This window comes from Neoarius graeffei, chromosome 20 (genome assembly GCF_027579695.1).
Source record: "Neoarius graeffei isolate fNeoGra1 chromosome 20, fNeoGra1.pri, whole genome shotgun sequence".
Taxonomy (NCBI): Eukaryota; Metazoa; Chordata; class Actinopteri; order Siluriformes; family Ariidae; genus Neoarius; species Neoarius graeffei.
The window spans coordinates 54385851-54401872 of NC_083588.1; the positions used below are offsets into that span (position 1 = coordinate 54385851).

A 16022-nucleotide genomic window follows, 5' to 3' on the forward strand; every position below is an offset into this window, starting at 1 on the left:
CAATGCGCGGATCACCCGTTGGTATCTGGCACGCCAACCCTTTAACTTCAAGGTGATCCACAGGCCGGGGGCGCAGATGGTCATGGCGGACTTCCTCTCCCGTCAAGGAGGGGAGTCGGCTGCAGGCTGGACAGCCGCCCGGCCTGAGTCGGGCAGTGGGGGTATGTGGCAGCAGGGGCGTGGTCAAGCAACCGTCTGTGACCGGACGGCGGAGTCAGGGAAGGTAAGTGGCAGAATCACTGCACCTGATGTCTATTAACGTGTGTTTGTGTGTCTTCCCCAGTGACTGCGCCCTATTTAAAGAGAGAGAGAGAGCAGAGGAGAGAGCTCTCTCCCCAACCAGACGACTTGTGTGTGTGTGTGCGTGCATGCGTGGCTGGGAGAATAAATTGAGACTGAAAAGTGCAAAATAAAAGAGTTTTGTGAACTCAGTTCTGGCCTGCCATCCTTCTGTGCTCCTCCCACTCATACGAACTGTCACAGAGCGAATGAGCCGAAACGGAACCGATTCGTCGTGATTCATTCGTCTGACTCGTCCTTTTCGAAAAAAATCGCCAAAATGAGTGAATGAGCCGAAACGGAACCGATTAGTCGTGATTCGTTTGTCTGACTCGTCCTTTTCGAAAGAATCGCCAAAATGAGCAAATGAGCCGAAACTGAACAGATTCGTCGTGATTCATTATTTTTGAACGAATCGCCAAAATGAGCGAATGAGCTGAAACGGAACCGAATAGTCATGATTCGTTCGTCTGACTCGTCCTTTTTGAAAGAATCACCAAAATGAGCGAATGAGCTGAAACTGAACCGATTCGTCGTGATTTGTTTATCTGACTTGTCCTTTTCGAAAGAATCACCAAAATGAACGAATGAGCTGAAACTGAACCGATTTGTCGTGATTCGTTCGCCTGACTCGTCCTTTTCGAAAGAATTGCCAAAATGAGCGAATGAGCCGAAACTGAACTGATTTGTCGTCATTCGTTCGCCTGACTTGTCCATTTCGATAGAATCGCCAAAATTAGCGAATGAGCCGAAACGGAACTGATTCGTTGTGATTAATTCGTCTGATTCGTCCTTTTCGAACGAATCGCAAAATGAGCGAATGAGCCAAAACGGAACCGATTCATCGTGATTCTTTTGTCTAACTCATTCTTTTCAAACGAATCGCCAAAATGAGCGAATGAGCCGAAACGGAACCGACTCGTCCTTTTCGAAAGAATCACCTAAATGAGCGAATGAGCCGAAACTGAACCGATTCGTCGTGATTCGTTCGTCTGACTCGTTCTTTGCCAAGCACTAGTGCCCTGACTCTCATTCATGAAGGAATGACTATGGAGACCTGGCACACTATTTACATAGCATACATTGTGTTTTTGTAGTTATTTTGTCATTATCCAGACTACTTGTAGGCTATTTTTGATATATTATCTCGACAGTAATAGCCAAATGTTTATTTTAATACAGGGCGAATTCCCATCTTGAACAATATGTACCGTAATTGCAGTAAATATTGTAGTGCGCGTATATACCGGGTTGTACAGTAGTTACCTGGCGCTTGGGGAAATAAAAGATGAAATGAAAGTTTCTGTTTTCGTGAAAGCAAGGTGTCGGATGTCCAGCACAGGACCGATATGAGAGCACCACTCTAATTTAGAGCTCGTGTTTTGTATTAAAAGCGTTTTGTTTGTTTTTTGGACTGGAACAGAATTTAAAGTTTCAATAAAAGAGCTAGTCTCTGTTATGCCACTAGGGGGCAGGATAGCGCAATAAACTCGACCATAGGCACAACTACTAACAAAATGTGCTCATGGTGTGTCCAGTAATTCTTCATTATCACGATAATAACTGATATTTTTACATACATGTATTCTTATCCTATTATTTTATGTTTCTTAATTTATTTGTTTTATGTGTATTTTACTTAAAATTTCCTTGTAAAGCTTTTAGTTTTTATTTAGATCTCATCTTTTTAGACATGAATTCTTATTCTTTTTTCCTCATTTCCTGATTGCTTACTTTGTGTTTTATGGACATTTTATTTGTATTTTCTTTCTGTAAAGCACGTTGAGCTGCATGTAAAAGTAGAAAACACGACATAAAGCCATGATGATAAAACTTCTCACGTCCCCATAAATATAATAAAAAGAATAAACTAGTAATAAGAATATAATATTAAAAATGACTTAAATCTAAAATGTTGGTAAGTAGAACAATAAGGTGCAACATGAAAACATGTTTTATTCAAAATACAATATCCAGTGCTTTTACTGTTGTATCTGGATATGGTGTTGTGAGTCCTCAATGTAATGTTGGCTTTGGGTTAGCACTGTTGCCTCACAGCAAGAAGGTTCTGGGTTTGAGCCCAGCAGCCAACGAGGGCCTTTCTGTGCGGAGTTTGCATGTTCTCCCCGTATCTGCATGGGTTTCCTCCCGGTGCTCCGGTTTCCCCCACAGTCCAAAGACATGCAGGTTAGGCTAATTGGTGGCTCTAAATTGACCGTAGGTGTGAATGTGAGCGTGAATGGTTGTGTTTATATGTTGGCCCTGCGATGACCTGGCAACTTGTCCAGGGTGTACCCCGCCTCTCACCTATAGTCAGCTAGGATAGGCTCCAACTTGTCTGTGACCCTGTAGAACAGGATAAGAGGCTACAGATAATGGATGGATGGATGAAAACGTGTGTGATCTGTGATAATGCTTACTGTCCAATCTGATACCCTAGCTAATGGTGGCATTCAGTATCCAATTGGTTGGTCTCTGATCCTGCTGGTTCTGAACTGGACACTCTGGTACCTCCTGTTGGATGGCAGGGGTGAGTGGAACCTTAAAGCCTTCCTGTCACTTCGCTGAGTGTAGAGGTCTTGTATGGTTGGCAGGTTGGACCTGATCATGTGCTCTGTAGCTCTGACCACTTTCTGGATGGTCTTGCAAAAAAAATTACAGGCTATTTTGTGCAGATTCATGACGTAAAATTCTAATTAGGTCCATTTGACTTTCAGGTTGTAACAATATGTAGGGTGGGTCATTTGGATTTTTAAAAATAACTTGTACCATGCTCATGTATACACACACTCAAAATATACACTATATGGCCAAGTGTATGAGGAAGCCTGAACATGACACACATCCCCCAAAAGTTGTCCAGAATATCTTCATATGCTCTAGTATGATAACCTTCCTTCACTGGAACACAGACTGCTTCTCAGGGTTTCTCACCCAACAACAGTACCTGACTTCACAAGTACACTAATGTGGTTGGTTGAAGAGAGCAGCTGGACTTGCTTGACGATTCTTGAAAACGTTTCGCCTCTCCTCCGAAAGGCATCCTCAGTTCTGTCTGACTACTAGGGAGTATCCAGTATTTATCCTCTCATGGATCATCATAGAATCCGAATGCTGATGGCTGCATTGTGGGCAGCTGATAAGATGTCATAGACACCCACCTCTGTTCAATGGTCGTTCCAGGTTGACAAAAATGAACGATCCTCTCTGGCTAAGATGTCTGCCAGTTTTCTGGAAGTCCTCTCATACTCCCGCACCAGTCGAAGGGATCTCATCCCAAAGTGCGTAGAAACATATCTGTGAAGAAACTCAGTCGTCCAGGTACATAGTAATCTGTGGTTGGTTGAAGAGAGCAACTGGACTTGCTTGACTATTCTTGAAAACGTTTCGCCTCTCCTCCGAAAGGCATCCTCAGTTCTGTCTGACTACTAGGGAGTATCCAGTATTTATCCTCTCATGGATCATCATAGAATCCGAATGCTGATGGCTGCATTGTGGGCGGCTGATAAGACTGAGTTTCTTCACAGACGTGTTTCTACACACTTTGGGATGAGATTCCTTCGACTGGTGCGGGAGTATGAGAGGACTTCCAGAAAACTGGCAGACATTAGCCAGAGTGGATCGTTCATTTTTGTCAACCTGGAACGACCATCATTGAACAGAGGTGGGTGTCTATGACATCTTATCAGCCGCCCACAATGCAGCCATCAGCATTCTGATTCGGATTCTATGATGATCCATGATAGGATAAATACTGGATACTCCCTAGTAGTCAGACAGAACTGAGGATGCCTTTCGGAGGAGAGGCGAAACGTTTTCAAGAATCGTCAAGCAAGTCCAGTTGCTCTCTTCAACCAACCACAGAGTACACTAATGTGGCTGCATGAACAAATCCCCACAGCCACAATCTAAAATCTAGTGGAAAGCCTTCCCAGAGGAGCAGAGATGGTCATTATAACAGCAAAAATAACTCCTCTTAATATTAATGCCATAGTCAACAAGTACATGGGTTGGTGGTTGGGTGTTCGCATACTTTTGGCCATATTGTACATTTTGGATAAATGCCAATATACAAACAATTCAGAAGGAATGTTGCGTTACTGGCCACTAATTATTTGTTGTCCTGAGCTTGATATTGACCAAGTGTACTGTGGCCTGTTACTTAATAGCATAGTTTAACCAGGAGATGGAGAGCTTTTCAAGTTTCAAATAAAAAGCTAATGGAGATCCTCAGTGCTTGAGCCTAGTTTTCCTGAACTTGCAGCTCAAAGAAAATGGGAGAAAGAAGGGAGGGGGGAAAAAAAAACCACCACACCACTCTATGAAACAAGGAATCATAGGAAGTAGTGTGCACATGCCAAAAAACAGTTCACTGTAGCTGATTTTCTAGCTGTTCACATTAACCCACTTCCTTTATTTACTGTTGAAGCAATTTTATACGCTTTTGGACTTTAGTCTATTAGACAGTTACCCTGTTTTTACAGCAGACAGGAAATAAGGTTCCTGAAACAGGTGTCAAAATACTGGTTACAAAAAGTTGGCCATCAGGCAGAAAAACATTCAAGTTTCTCTTTGTACACAAGCCAAAATCTAGACAAAACCAAACCAATTTAAATTAATCTGTAAATTGAATTGACCAATAATGTGGCTTATTCATGTACAGGATTAGACTGAAAATTTGGCAAAAAACACTGCAGCTGGCAACACAGGCTGGCTTCAAACAAGTTACTTCCAATAAAAACAATTGCTAAATCGCACATACTCGTTCAATTTTAGTAACCACAATCTAGGTCAGGGTCATGGTGGGTCCAAAGTCCATTCTAGGAACAATTGGCATTACATGACCAGCATTTAGCAGACACTTATCCAGAGCAACATACAACATACCCAGAGCAGCCTGGGGAGCAGTTGGGGTTGGGTGCCTTGCTCAAGGGCACTTCAGTCATTCCCACTGGTTTAGGGAATCAAACCAGCAACCTTTTGGTCCCAAAGCTGCTTCCATTAGGCCATGGCTTCCCTGCTGAATGATACACCCGTCCATCTCAGCGAACCAAGCACACACACACTTGGCCAAGCCACCTACCAACATGCTTGTGGGAGGAGACCGGAGAACCCACATGGACATGTGGACAACACAAACTTTGGAGAACCCAAACTCCAAGACCCTGGAGTTCAGGCTGAAATACAACCTGCTGCACTACTGCTCCCAAATGGAGTTTTTTTTTTTAAATAAAAGTTGCATACATGAACACCAATGTGAATTCTTATTTTTATTTATACAATCTGTATTTACATACAATAAAGTCAACATTCATTCATCACAATTTAACACCAATTCATAAAAATAAACCAAAATGACCTGGCGTCTACAGAACATTGCTACGGACTAAGATTCTACCATGATCTAATGGCTTGTCTATTTACATTTCCTCAAGAAAAAAGTTCATAATTACTTTCTACATTAAGCTGTAACTGATGTGACGTACATCTGGTCTACATGCGACAAGCCATGAACAAGATTCCTTTATACCTTGGAAAAAAAAAAAAACTTATTAAAAGGAAAAGTTACATTATGAAAAACATTTTCATTAGCTCAAAACACAAACATATTGCACATTGCTTTCAGTCTCTCAATGCATTTCACACCAAAATAAAAAGGATACCTCAAAATAATGCAGAGTAAAACATTTATCCAAGACAATCACATCTGCTACCTCGTGCTTTTAAACCTGAACCTAAAATAGAAAACAGTCACTTAAAAGGTCCAAAGGTCAAAATTTTGCCCAGCCTTGAATTACACTAAATGGACTAGATCTGAAATGCTGTATTTAATGTCCAGCAAAGTTTGAGATAAAGTAAAGCTGCTATGTTTTTGTCCAACTCTCAGATACGTAGGAGAGCAACTTATGATCTTACTGATTTTTCTATCACATTTAAATGCAAAACTGCTGAACTGTTATCAAGGATGAAAAAAGTGCTTAATAGTACAATTTAAAAAAAAAAAATCCACATCATGCTGGTCAACACCGAGACCTTCAGTCCCAGCCATTGTCTTTGATCATGTGAGAAAGTTCAATGATGTACTTCCCCTCCTTATACTTCTGACTCAACTCAAACGCTTGTTCCTGTTGAGAGACAGAGTCAAGTCTGAGGTGAAGCTCTTCACATGCTTAAAGAACAGAGCAGCTCACACCATGTGAGCTCAAGACAGCAAGCATGTTTACATGTACAGCTGATCAACGAATAATTGCAGAAAAACAATCATTTCATTTAAATATTTAAAGGCATGCTCCTGTAGGAAGGTGGAAATGATGTACTTCCTAAAATCAAGTAGCTCGTAAGTGGCATTTTATCATCCAACTAGCAGAATAACCAACAGTGGGACAACACAGTATTGTTTTCTAAATTGACTCAAAGATTTGATAAACCTTTTATACAAAGCATTTCTTTATACTTGCAGTATTTCTATTGTTCCATTAGGCATTTGTCTCTGTACAGTTTTTTCAGCTTGCATTCTATTTTAACTTCGACTGTATTATGGAGCGATTACTGGCACAAGAATTTCCCTCGGGATTAATAGTTCATCGAAAAATTAATCGTTACAATTTTAGTCAACATTACCAGGAATGATCGACACACTCAACTAAACAATATACATCTAAATCCATCATGTTGTGCTTTCAATCAAATGACAAGTGTAACACACTAGGTTACTGGCTGCTAACAAGTTACATTAATGGGCAAGTGAGGTGTTTTTTTTTTTATAAAGGACCTGTCAGCATCTGAGTGGATATCAAAACATTTTAAGCAGATATTACAATTACTTTATAAAGTAAAAAAAGTTACATAAAATGTTTTAAAAAATAAAACTAAATGAAGGCACTGCTTTAAACACACATGACAAACTAAGCACTTTTGGTGATGGCACCTTCTTAAAAACATCCAAGGTACTGAGTTTAAAAAAAAAAAAACCCACACAGTTCTATGGTGTTTAGTCCAGGGCAGCAGAGTAAAATATGCTCAATCAATAATCTCATCTCATTATCTCTAGCCGCTTTATCCTTCTACAGGGTCGCAGGCAAGCTGGAGCCTATCCCAGCTGACTACGGGCGAAAGGCGGGGTATACCCTGGACAAGTCGCCAGGTCATCACAGGGCTGACACATGTGGCCCTTTTCCACTACCCTTTTTCAGCTCACTTCAGCCCGACACGGCTCGCGTTTCGACTACCTCATTGCAGCACGACTCAGTTCACTTCAGCCCTCCTCAGCACCCAAAACTCGCACGGTTTTGGAGTGGGGCTGAAGCGAGCCAAACCGAGCCGAGTGGGGCTAGGGGCGTGAGGAGACACTCCCCTGTGCACTAATTGGTGAGGAGGAGTGTCCTCACATGCCCACACACGCCCTGCTAGCACGCTGGGATCTGTAAACACCGTAAACCCGGAAGAATTATGAAGCCTTATGCGCCTCACCTTATCTATACGCTCTTGCCAGTATCTGTTGGTGTTGTCGGTGACAAGCCACAGCACCAAGACCAGCAACACTAACGACTCCATGTCCTCCATGTTTATTGTTTACTATCCGGGTTGTGAGACTACCGCTTAAAAGGTCACTGATGTCACTGTTTGCGCCGCCTAACGACATCACGTGACGTCCACCCACTTTCGCTAACTCCACCCAATGTGTCCACCCACTTCCAGCCAGCACGGTTCAGCGCGGTTGTAGTCGAAATGCAACTCCAACAGCCCCACTCAGCTCAACTCAGCACAGCACGGCTCAGCCCAACTCAGCCGCGTTGGTAGTGGAAAAGCAGCAATAGACAACCATTCACACTCACATTCACACCTACGGTCAATTTAGAGTCACCAGTTAACCTAACCTGCATGTCTTTGGACTGTGGGGGAAACTGGAGCACCCGGAGGAAACCCATGCGGACACGGGGAAAACATACAGACTCCGCATAGAAAGGCCCTCACCTGCCACGGGGCTCGAACCTGGACCTTCTTGCTGTGAGGCGACAGCGCTAACCACTACACCACCGTGCCGCCCATATCCCACCCATCTTTAACGGGGTTAATTTCATGCAGTTTGTTTTCAGGACATTTATCCCATTCAATCTACCACATCTCAAAGACAGGATGCCAGCACAGGTCTGAGGTCTGCTGCCTTAACGGCAAGTATTTGAGTTTGAATTCTTGCACACTGCATGCAAAACTGTGCTTTGATCGGTTTCTATTTTTATCCAAACTAGGAATGGAACTGGAAACATTACCAGTTTCACAGTAAATCATGCAACATCTGGATTTTTGCCTATTACCCTTTCAAACTTTAATCATTTAAACTACAATTGATCACTACAGTTTGAAAAGCTCATTAATAGTCCCAGCATCAACAGTCCCCCAATATCACTACATAAATACTGCAAGTCCCCATTCTCCAAACCCATGCACATGATGCACAAGCAGAAAACCATCCTCACATCTGTTCTGTACATTTTCATCATGTACACAAACATGCACAGGTTAGTAATTTTAATTTTTTTTTTTTAATCTCTCGTTATTGCTCCAAAGACCCAAAGTTTTATAAGTATGGGAAGACTTCAAATTATAGCACAGGTCTGCCCAATTTGGGGCCCTTTCAACCCACCATAGCATTTAACAAGCTTTAAACTTTAGAGAACCGCTCTGCTAACTGACAATCTAATGGCTAAAGCAATAAGATGCTTGGGGTATGCTGTTAAGAAAATCAACATCCCAAATTATTTTCCAATAGCAGCACATCCCAGTAATTCCTCTTGTACCAATTTGCTAGCAAGTATTAGTTATCTCGCCCCCTACAGAGTAAGCAGGGCGAGGTATTGTTTTCAGTCAGGTTTGTTTTTTGTTAACGATATTACAGGAAAACTGCTGGATCAAGCTTCATGAAACTTTCAGGATAGACTGGCATTGGTCTCAAATAGAACCTCCAACATTGAGGGTCATCTAGTCAAGGTCACCAAAAAGGTCACAATCGTTTTTCTTGTGGCTACTGCTTCACAGAGGCACTAGCCGCTACGTCATTGTGCCGTAAGAATACAAGAGTGTAATGATCGCGCACTGCGCATATTCTGATTAAAATGGCCAGCGAGTGTATATGGATCAATTTGGTTCACCATTCGAAATAAATAGACAGGACTAAAGAAATCGTTTTCAGACATGTTTATGCTTATTAGAGGGAACGTGCATTCCACTGAGCTCTAGCGCCAGGCCATTTCCAGGAAATAAGAGTTTCGGTCATAGCAATAGAGATCTTGCACGTGACATCACATCCGCTCCAGATTGTAAGCAGTCGCCATTTTGTCGGTCAAACGCCATATTTCCGCCGTCTTTCCAACACTGACTTTGGGTTTTTTTTTTTTCGCCCAAATCTTCAAATATTACCGTGGGGCACGGGACCCTGACAGGCGTGCAAAGTGGATTGCTGCTATCGGCCGGGCCAATGCAAACAACAAGAAGGCATGGGAACCGACTGGAAAGAACGATCACTGGCGCCTGTGCAGTGACCATTTCATCTCAGGTTCGCCATGTATTTATTTCAGTATATCCATGTGGTTATTCGCAACATAAATATGACTTGCTAATAAAAAATTCCAGGAAGTGGGAACCTGAGAAAAGGCTTGGGGCGGGGAGGTGGATTGGGTCTTTAGTGGTGTGACAATCAATGTAGTCTCTAGATATAAAATTATTTTACATTTTTAGGGGTCACATGAATTTCTGTAAAGATAACTGTCCAGAGATTTATAAGCACGCAGTGCTTCACCACTGAACAGCAAGGGAGTTTATGAGGTAATTATACATGTTCCACCTCTCGCAGTTCCATATCCACTGACACGGTCGTGAAAACTACGTCCGGTAAGCCATAAGGGTCACTAATCCGTAGGTCGTTTATTTTAGACATGTATCGAGTTCTGTTCATTAGAAAAATGAGCCATGTAGTCCGTCGGTTGAAATTTATCCATTTTGTACACGAGTGCAGCAGTATTCAGCGGTGTTTTTTACTGACAAAATGGCGGCTGTGTACTTTCCAGTCATGTGACTGCAAGATCTCTATAGCATGTGTATGGCAACCTCGGTTCGGAGGTTTCAGTTTCGAAAACTAAGATGTAAGAGTAGAATATAAAGTAGAGACACTTGGTATATTTTACTCCAGTGATTTTTTAAAATTGTTCATTTTTGGATTACGCTTCATTTTTGTGGCTACTGCCTCAGTAAATATATGCTATATTTACTGTATGGACATGGTATCAAAACTATTTATAAGCAGTAGCCACATGTACCCATAGGGTACCTATTTTTCACGATATCTTCCTTCATATTAATCGTAAGTGCTATCGGATGAGGTTTGTTTTGCCTGGCAACACTTGTTTTAACAATTTATACTTCCATTTAATGTTTAACGTGCAAGAGATGTTCAACTTTTATGTACATAGCAGCAATAAACAGACCTTCTCCAAGTCCAGCTCCAAGATTTAAAAAACCCACAAAGCCCTGAAGGCTGTTCCGTTAAAGCACCAACACTAGAGATTGTTTTTCTTTAAGACTTAGTTATCCCTTTTACACTTTGTGGACTGTCCACCATAGTCCATGTACATAAATGTAAACCTGTGATTTACCGCAGAGCTGCTGTTCTAGAAAATTAAACACCTTCTGAACAATCAGAATCAACCATTCAAAAGCTCTGAGATACTCCATGTGTTTGCATGTCTTGTAAGTGCTTCAGAGGTGTTTAAAGGTGTGCTTACATATTTCCAGCCCAAAGTGGTGTGACAGTTCTCACAGTAAATATCAGCCACAGCATGAAGCCCGGTCAACAGCAGTCTCTCCTCCGCCGGACCACAGCCCACATTCACCCTGAAACCATCAAGCAGCACAGAATAAAACTCCAAACAAGATGGCAGAACATGCACATACTACTTAACGAATGGGTCAGATACTCACACAGAGTTGAACAGATAGGCACGACCCTGGCTTCCTTGGAAAGACTGAAAATGAAAGATTCTCAATCTTGTGCTCACAAATTATTGTAATATATACATTTGCATAATCACATGCACATTTCACAGGCTCACCTTGGAAATGAGCTCATCATGGTTGGCTAGATGAGCGCGGCAGTGGACGCAGCTGTAACGGCGGTGACAGGAGTCAAGGTACGCCTGGAAAGTTTTGGCTTTAGTTTCTTTCACCATGGCTAAAAAGAAAAAAGTCAAGAAATCAAATTCCCAAAAGACAAGAGAATCATCCAGACCTATGGAGCAACATTGACATGCACCGTATTTTAATGAGTAGCCAGAGCATTTATGTACATGCTACAGGTCAAAACATTTAACCTAGTGCATAATTTCCAACCTAGATAAAATTTAGGATCTAATTCTTAAAAGGGATTTTCCCCATCAGTTCTTGTCTCGCTTTCTTCCATCCACTTCCGCCATCTACTTATTCCTATCTACCTAATGAGCATTTTTAAATATTTTCACACATAACCAGGATTCAAACTCCGAACCTTCTGATTCTGAACCCAACAGCTTCACCAGGAGACCAGCGACAATTGCGATGGAAGGAATGATCTACATTTTGAGTTTATTAATGAGTCCAGTCTTATTACAGCATCAAGTAGCTTAAAATACAGAGTCTTCCCAAATCCTAACCCTAGATATAGCAAGTCTCCTTAATACAAGTAGCAAATTATGAACTGGGTTAAAAATTATAACCTAGGCTGAAAAATTCCACTGACCTACAATCCTGACCTGTAGCATACAAAATTCAATAAAGAGGAGGATGAAGCTTGTTTCCAACAGTTTGGGGGGGGGGGGGGGGGGGGGGGGGGGGAATGGTGTCACAGCACGTCAAGAATGAGAATGTGTCATTATGACATCATAAAGACTGACCATCCCACAACATTCTCAAAATTACCTTCATTAGGAGATCGTAACCTCAATACTAATACTAAGTCAATTAGGAATACCTCAAGATCTCACTTATGAGAAGCAGTAAGAATCTCGTTATGAGACACCCTGTCAATTATGAATCAAACGGAGAAAGTTAATTATGAGAAACATTTCCATTATTAAATGGAAGTCATAACCTTTCTGAATGCCAACATGCACTAACCTACTCCCTGTTGACTGTTCCATATTAGTTATCTACCTCAATAGTGCAATAATAACCAATGCACTATGCACTTTTTTTTTTTTCTTGTAAATGTGTTGTACATTGAGTACTGTTCTATTTTGTGGTCTTGTGTTCGTCTTTCTATTGATATGTCATCTTGCACTTTAAGGTTAGCTTTTAATTTCATTGTACTTATTACAATGACAAATTCTGATTCTGAAACTGAGGCGCTTCAACACCAGCCAGCACACCTATGGTTTACAAATCACTAACCGAGTGTCCTTACATACAACATTGTCATGGCACGTAAATCTCTGTGCAACAAAAAAACTGGTACAAACCAACATCATTGGGCATAATTACATTATATTAATGGCATTTAATTCATTATATTAATGGCATTTAGCAGACAGATGCTCTTATCCAATGCAACGAACAACATACCCAGAACAGCCTGGGGAGCCAGTTTGGTGTTATAATGCCTTGCTCAAGGGCACTTCAGCCGTTCCTGCTGGTCCAGGGAATCGAACCGGCAACCTTTTGGCATAACGATGGGACATGAATTTCCCTCCAGGGATTAATAAAGTAATTCTGATAACTTCAGCTCCAGGACTTGCATTCTCAGGCATTAACAAAAAAAAAAAAAGCAATCCAGATCTATCAGGATCCCACCTATCCTCTCCACCATGCATTTCAGCTGCTGCCATCAGGCTGCAGACTTGCAGTCACAACGGCTATAAAAAATTTCTTATCCCATCAGCTGTGACCATTCTCAGTAAGGCCATTGACTGCTCAAATAAGTACCACAGGATCCACACATTTAATTTTCTCTTTTATTCATTACATTAATAGCATTTAGCAGACAGATGCTCTTATCCAGAGCAACGTACAACATACCCAGAGCAGCCTGGGGTTATAATGCCTTGCTCAAGGGCACTTCAGTCATTCTTGCTGGTCCAGGGAATCGAACCAGCAACCTTTTGGTCCCAAGGCTGCTTCATTTTTTTTTTCATTGCTTTTTAGACTAAAATGGAACCGACTAGGCCATTTGCTCATTTTACAGTATTTCATTGCAATGCATTGTTCTTAAGGGCTATTTTGGATGTATGATGTTTTTCTCTTCCATGTCAGTGCCAAAGACAACTTCCCATTTTATGTAAGGACAATAAAGTAGTCTGATGCTGGCTCTGGTGTCAGAAACAAGATTCCTTAGACTTGTCTAATCTAATATCTGAAGTTTGCTGGACAGACTCGTAGAATAAGTTATTTATATTCTACAAGAGGTTAAATGTGTGGTCGTTGAGACCTGGTTTGTGTTTATCAGTAGTGTGGAAATTATTTCAGACACTTCCGGGTTTAACCTCACAACAACAACAACACCACACACGGCCTGGTAGCCTTCACTGTAGCTGTGCTAAACATACTAGGACATTGGTGCAATGCCAAAATAAACAGAATTCAGTCTTTATATTAGATGAAAATGCTATTTTTTATGAAGTTATGAAATATACCATGCTGCAAAGCTGCGTGACGTCACGTGCCTCAATTTCGCAGGTGAAAAACTGCAATGTAAACAAAGCAACAAAAAAAAAAATCCCACCAATATCACACTAAACTAGCAAGACAGATTTATACCTTATGTAAATATTATCCGTGCAAAGTAAATCTGAACAGTGACCTTGCGATAGTGCAGGAATAAACAAACAAATAAATAAACAAACAAACAGAACGTGCACGAGACAGCTAGTCAGGACCCAACAAGCAGCTAGCCACTAAACATTAGCAAAGACTTACCTAAATATTAGCAATTTGCGAAGAATAAAGTATAAAGCTTGTAATTTAAAAAAAATTACTCGGTTAAAACTGTTAGATCACAAGCTGCGACGCAGCCAAAATATTTACCGTTTGCTTACCGCGCCGCCTTAAATAATTTCACCGCGTCACGTGGCATAAGTGACGTACCGTTCAACCAATCAGAATTTAGAGAGTGAATTCCAGGACCCAAATTAGCTAATCAAATGCAGCTCTGCGTGATGACGTAACACGTCTGTCTTTATTTCATCACAACATAGTCCCTTTTTCAAAGTTTGTCATAAACACGTTCTGTAAGCAAATAAACACCTGGGGCTGTGCTGTAATAGGAAGATAATCAACGACGGGGTAATGTGATACAAAGCAAGTTACTGTGACCATATGGATATGGGTTATTTTCTCATAAAAATAAAATGTTACAATTTTTAATGTATTAATGAATGAGATTTTTAACCAGGCCTGGATCCAATCACAAGGCTGGCCCACCCAATCACAAGGCTGGCTCACCCATCCAAGATGGAGAAAGAACCTTTTTAGACATAATTTATGTATGTATGTACAGTGCTCAGCGTAAATGAGTACACCTCCTTTGAAAAGTCACATTTTAAACAATATCTCAATGAACACAAACAATTTCCAAAATGTTGACAAGACAAAGTTTAATATAACATCTGTTTAACTTATAACGTGAAAGTAAGGTTAATAATATAACTTAGATTACACATTTTTCAGTTTTACCCAAATTAGGGTGGTGCAAAAATGAGTACACCCCACAACAAAATCTACTACATCTAGTACTTTGTATGGCCGCCATGATTTTTAATGACAGCACCAAGTCTTCTAGGCATGGAATGAACAAGTTGGAGACATTTTGCAACATCAATCTTTTTCCATTCTTCAACAACGACCTCTTTTAGTGACTGGATGCTGGATGGAGAGTGATGCTCAACTTGTTTCTTCAGAATTCCCCATAGGTGTTCGATTGGGTTTAGATCAGGAGACATACTTGGCCACTGAATCACTTTCACCCTGTTCTTCTTCAGAAATCCAACAGTGGCCTTAGATGTGCGTTTAGTATAGAGCAATACATCTGTGAATTCATGATGTCATTTTGCAACATCAATCTTTTTCCATTCTTCAACAACGACCTCTTTTAGTGACTGGATGCTGGATGGAGAGTGATGCTCAACTTGTCTCTTCAGAATTCCCCAAAGAAAATAATTTCTTTACACCACAAAGGCGAAGGCTACAAGAAGATCAGCAAAGCTTTACTTATCAGTCAGAATATTGTAGCAAAAGTGGTACAAAAATTTAAGAAAGATGGAACTGCAACCATCTCACAGAGACGTCCAGGTCGTCCACGGAAGTTAACACCTCGACAGGAGCGTCTTCTGATGAGAAGGGTTGAAGAAAATCGGCATGCAAGTTCACTGCAGTTATCTAAAGAAGTAGAAAGCCAAACTGGGGTGACTATTTCCCATGACACAATACGGAGTACACTGCAGAGGAATGGCATGCATGGATGCCGTCCACGAAAGAAGCCTCTCCTAAAGCCCAGGCACAAAAAAGCCCGCCTAGAGTTTGCCAGGGCCCATGCTGACAAAGATGAAGACTACTGGGACTCTATACTCTGGAGTGATGAGACCAAGATAAATGTTTTTGGAACTGATGACTTCAAAACTGTATGGTGTCGCAAAGGCGAGGAATACAAAGAAAAATGCCTGGTGCCTACAGTGAAACATGGTGGTGGCAGTGTCCTTATGTGGGGCTGCATGAGTGCTGCTGGT

At 41.3% G+C, this 16022-nt stretch overlaps 1 protein-coding gene across 5 annotated transcripts; it reads right to left on the reverse strand.

Annotated features, from left to right (window-relative positions):
• Positions 1 to 5536: 5536 nt before the first annotated feature.
• ypel3 (yippee-like 3) lies at positions 5537 to 14358 on the reverse strand. Of its 5 annotated transcripts, XM_060902010.1 has the most exons (6): positions 14218 to 14308; positions 13935 to 13985; positions 11385 to 11503; positions 11254 to 11297; positions 11058 to 11166; positions 5537 to 6404 (listed from the first exon to the last, which is right to left on the reverse strand). In XM_060902010.1, the coding sequence occupies exons 3-6, from the start codon at positions 11499 to 11501 to the stop codon at positions 6315 to 6317; spliced, it is 360 nt and encodes a 119-aa protein (XP_060757993.1). In that variant the 5' UTR covers positions 11502 to 11503; positions 13935 to 13985; positions 14218 to 14308; the 3' UTR covers positions 5537 to 6314. The 5 variants fall into 5 exon arrangements, with proteins under 5 accessions (XP_060757993.1, XP_060757995.1, XP_060757992.1 ...); XM_060902012.1 differs by lacking the exons at positions 13935 to 13985; positions 14218 to 14308 and adding an exon at positions 14326 to 14358; XM_060902009.1 differs by lacking the exon at positions 13935 to 13985 and having other exon boundaries at positions 14218 to 14317.
• Positions 14359 to 16022: the final 1664 nt, after the last annotated feature.

Excerpts from the sequence above, each read along its gene's own strand:
- ypel3 (XM_060902012.1), bottom strand. The coding sequence starts at position 11,501 with ATGGTGAAAGAAACTAAAGCCAAAACTTTCCAGGCGTACCTTGACTCC. Across the intron at positions 11,167-11,253 it reads GCCTATCTGTTCAACTCTGT|GGTGAATGTGGGCTGTGGTC; the intron begins GTGAGTATCTGA and ends TGATGGTTTCAG. Across the intron at positions 6,405-11,057 it reads CCACTTTGGGCTGGAAATAT|GAACAAGCGTTTGAGTTGAG; the intron begins GTAAGCACACCT and ends GTCTCTCAACAG.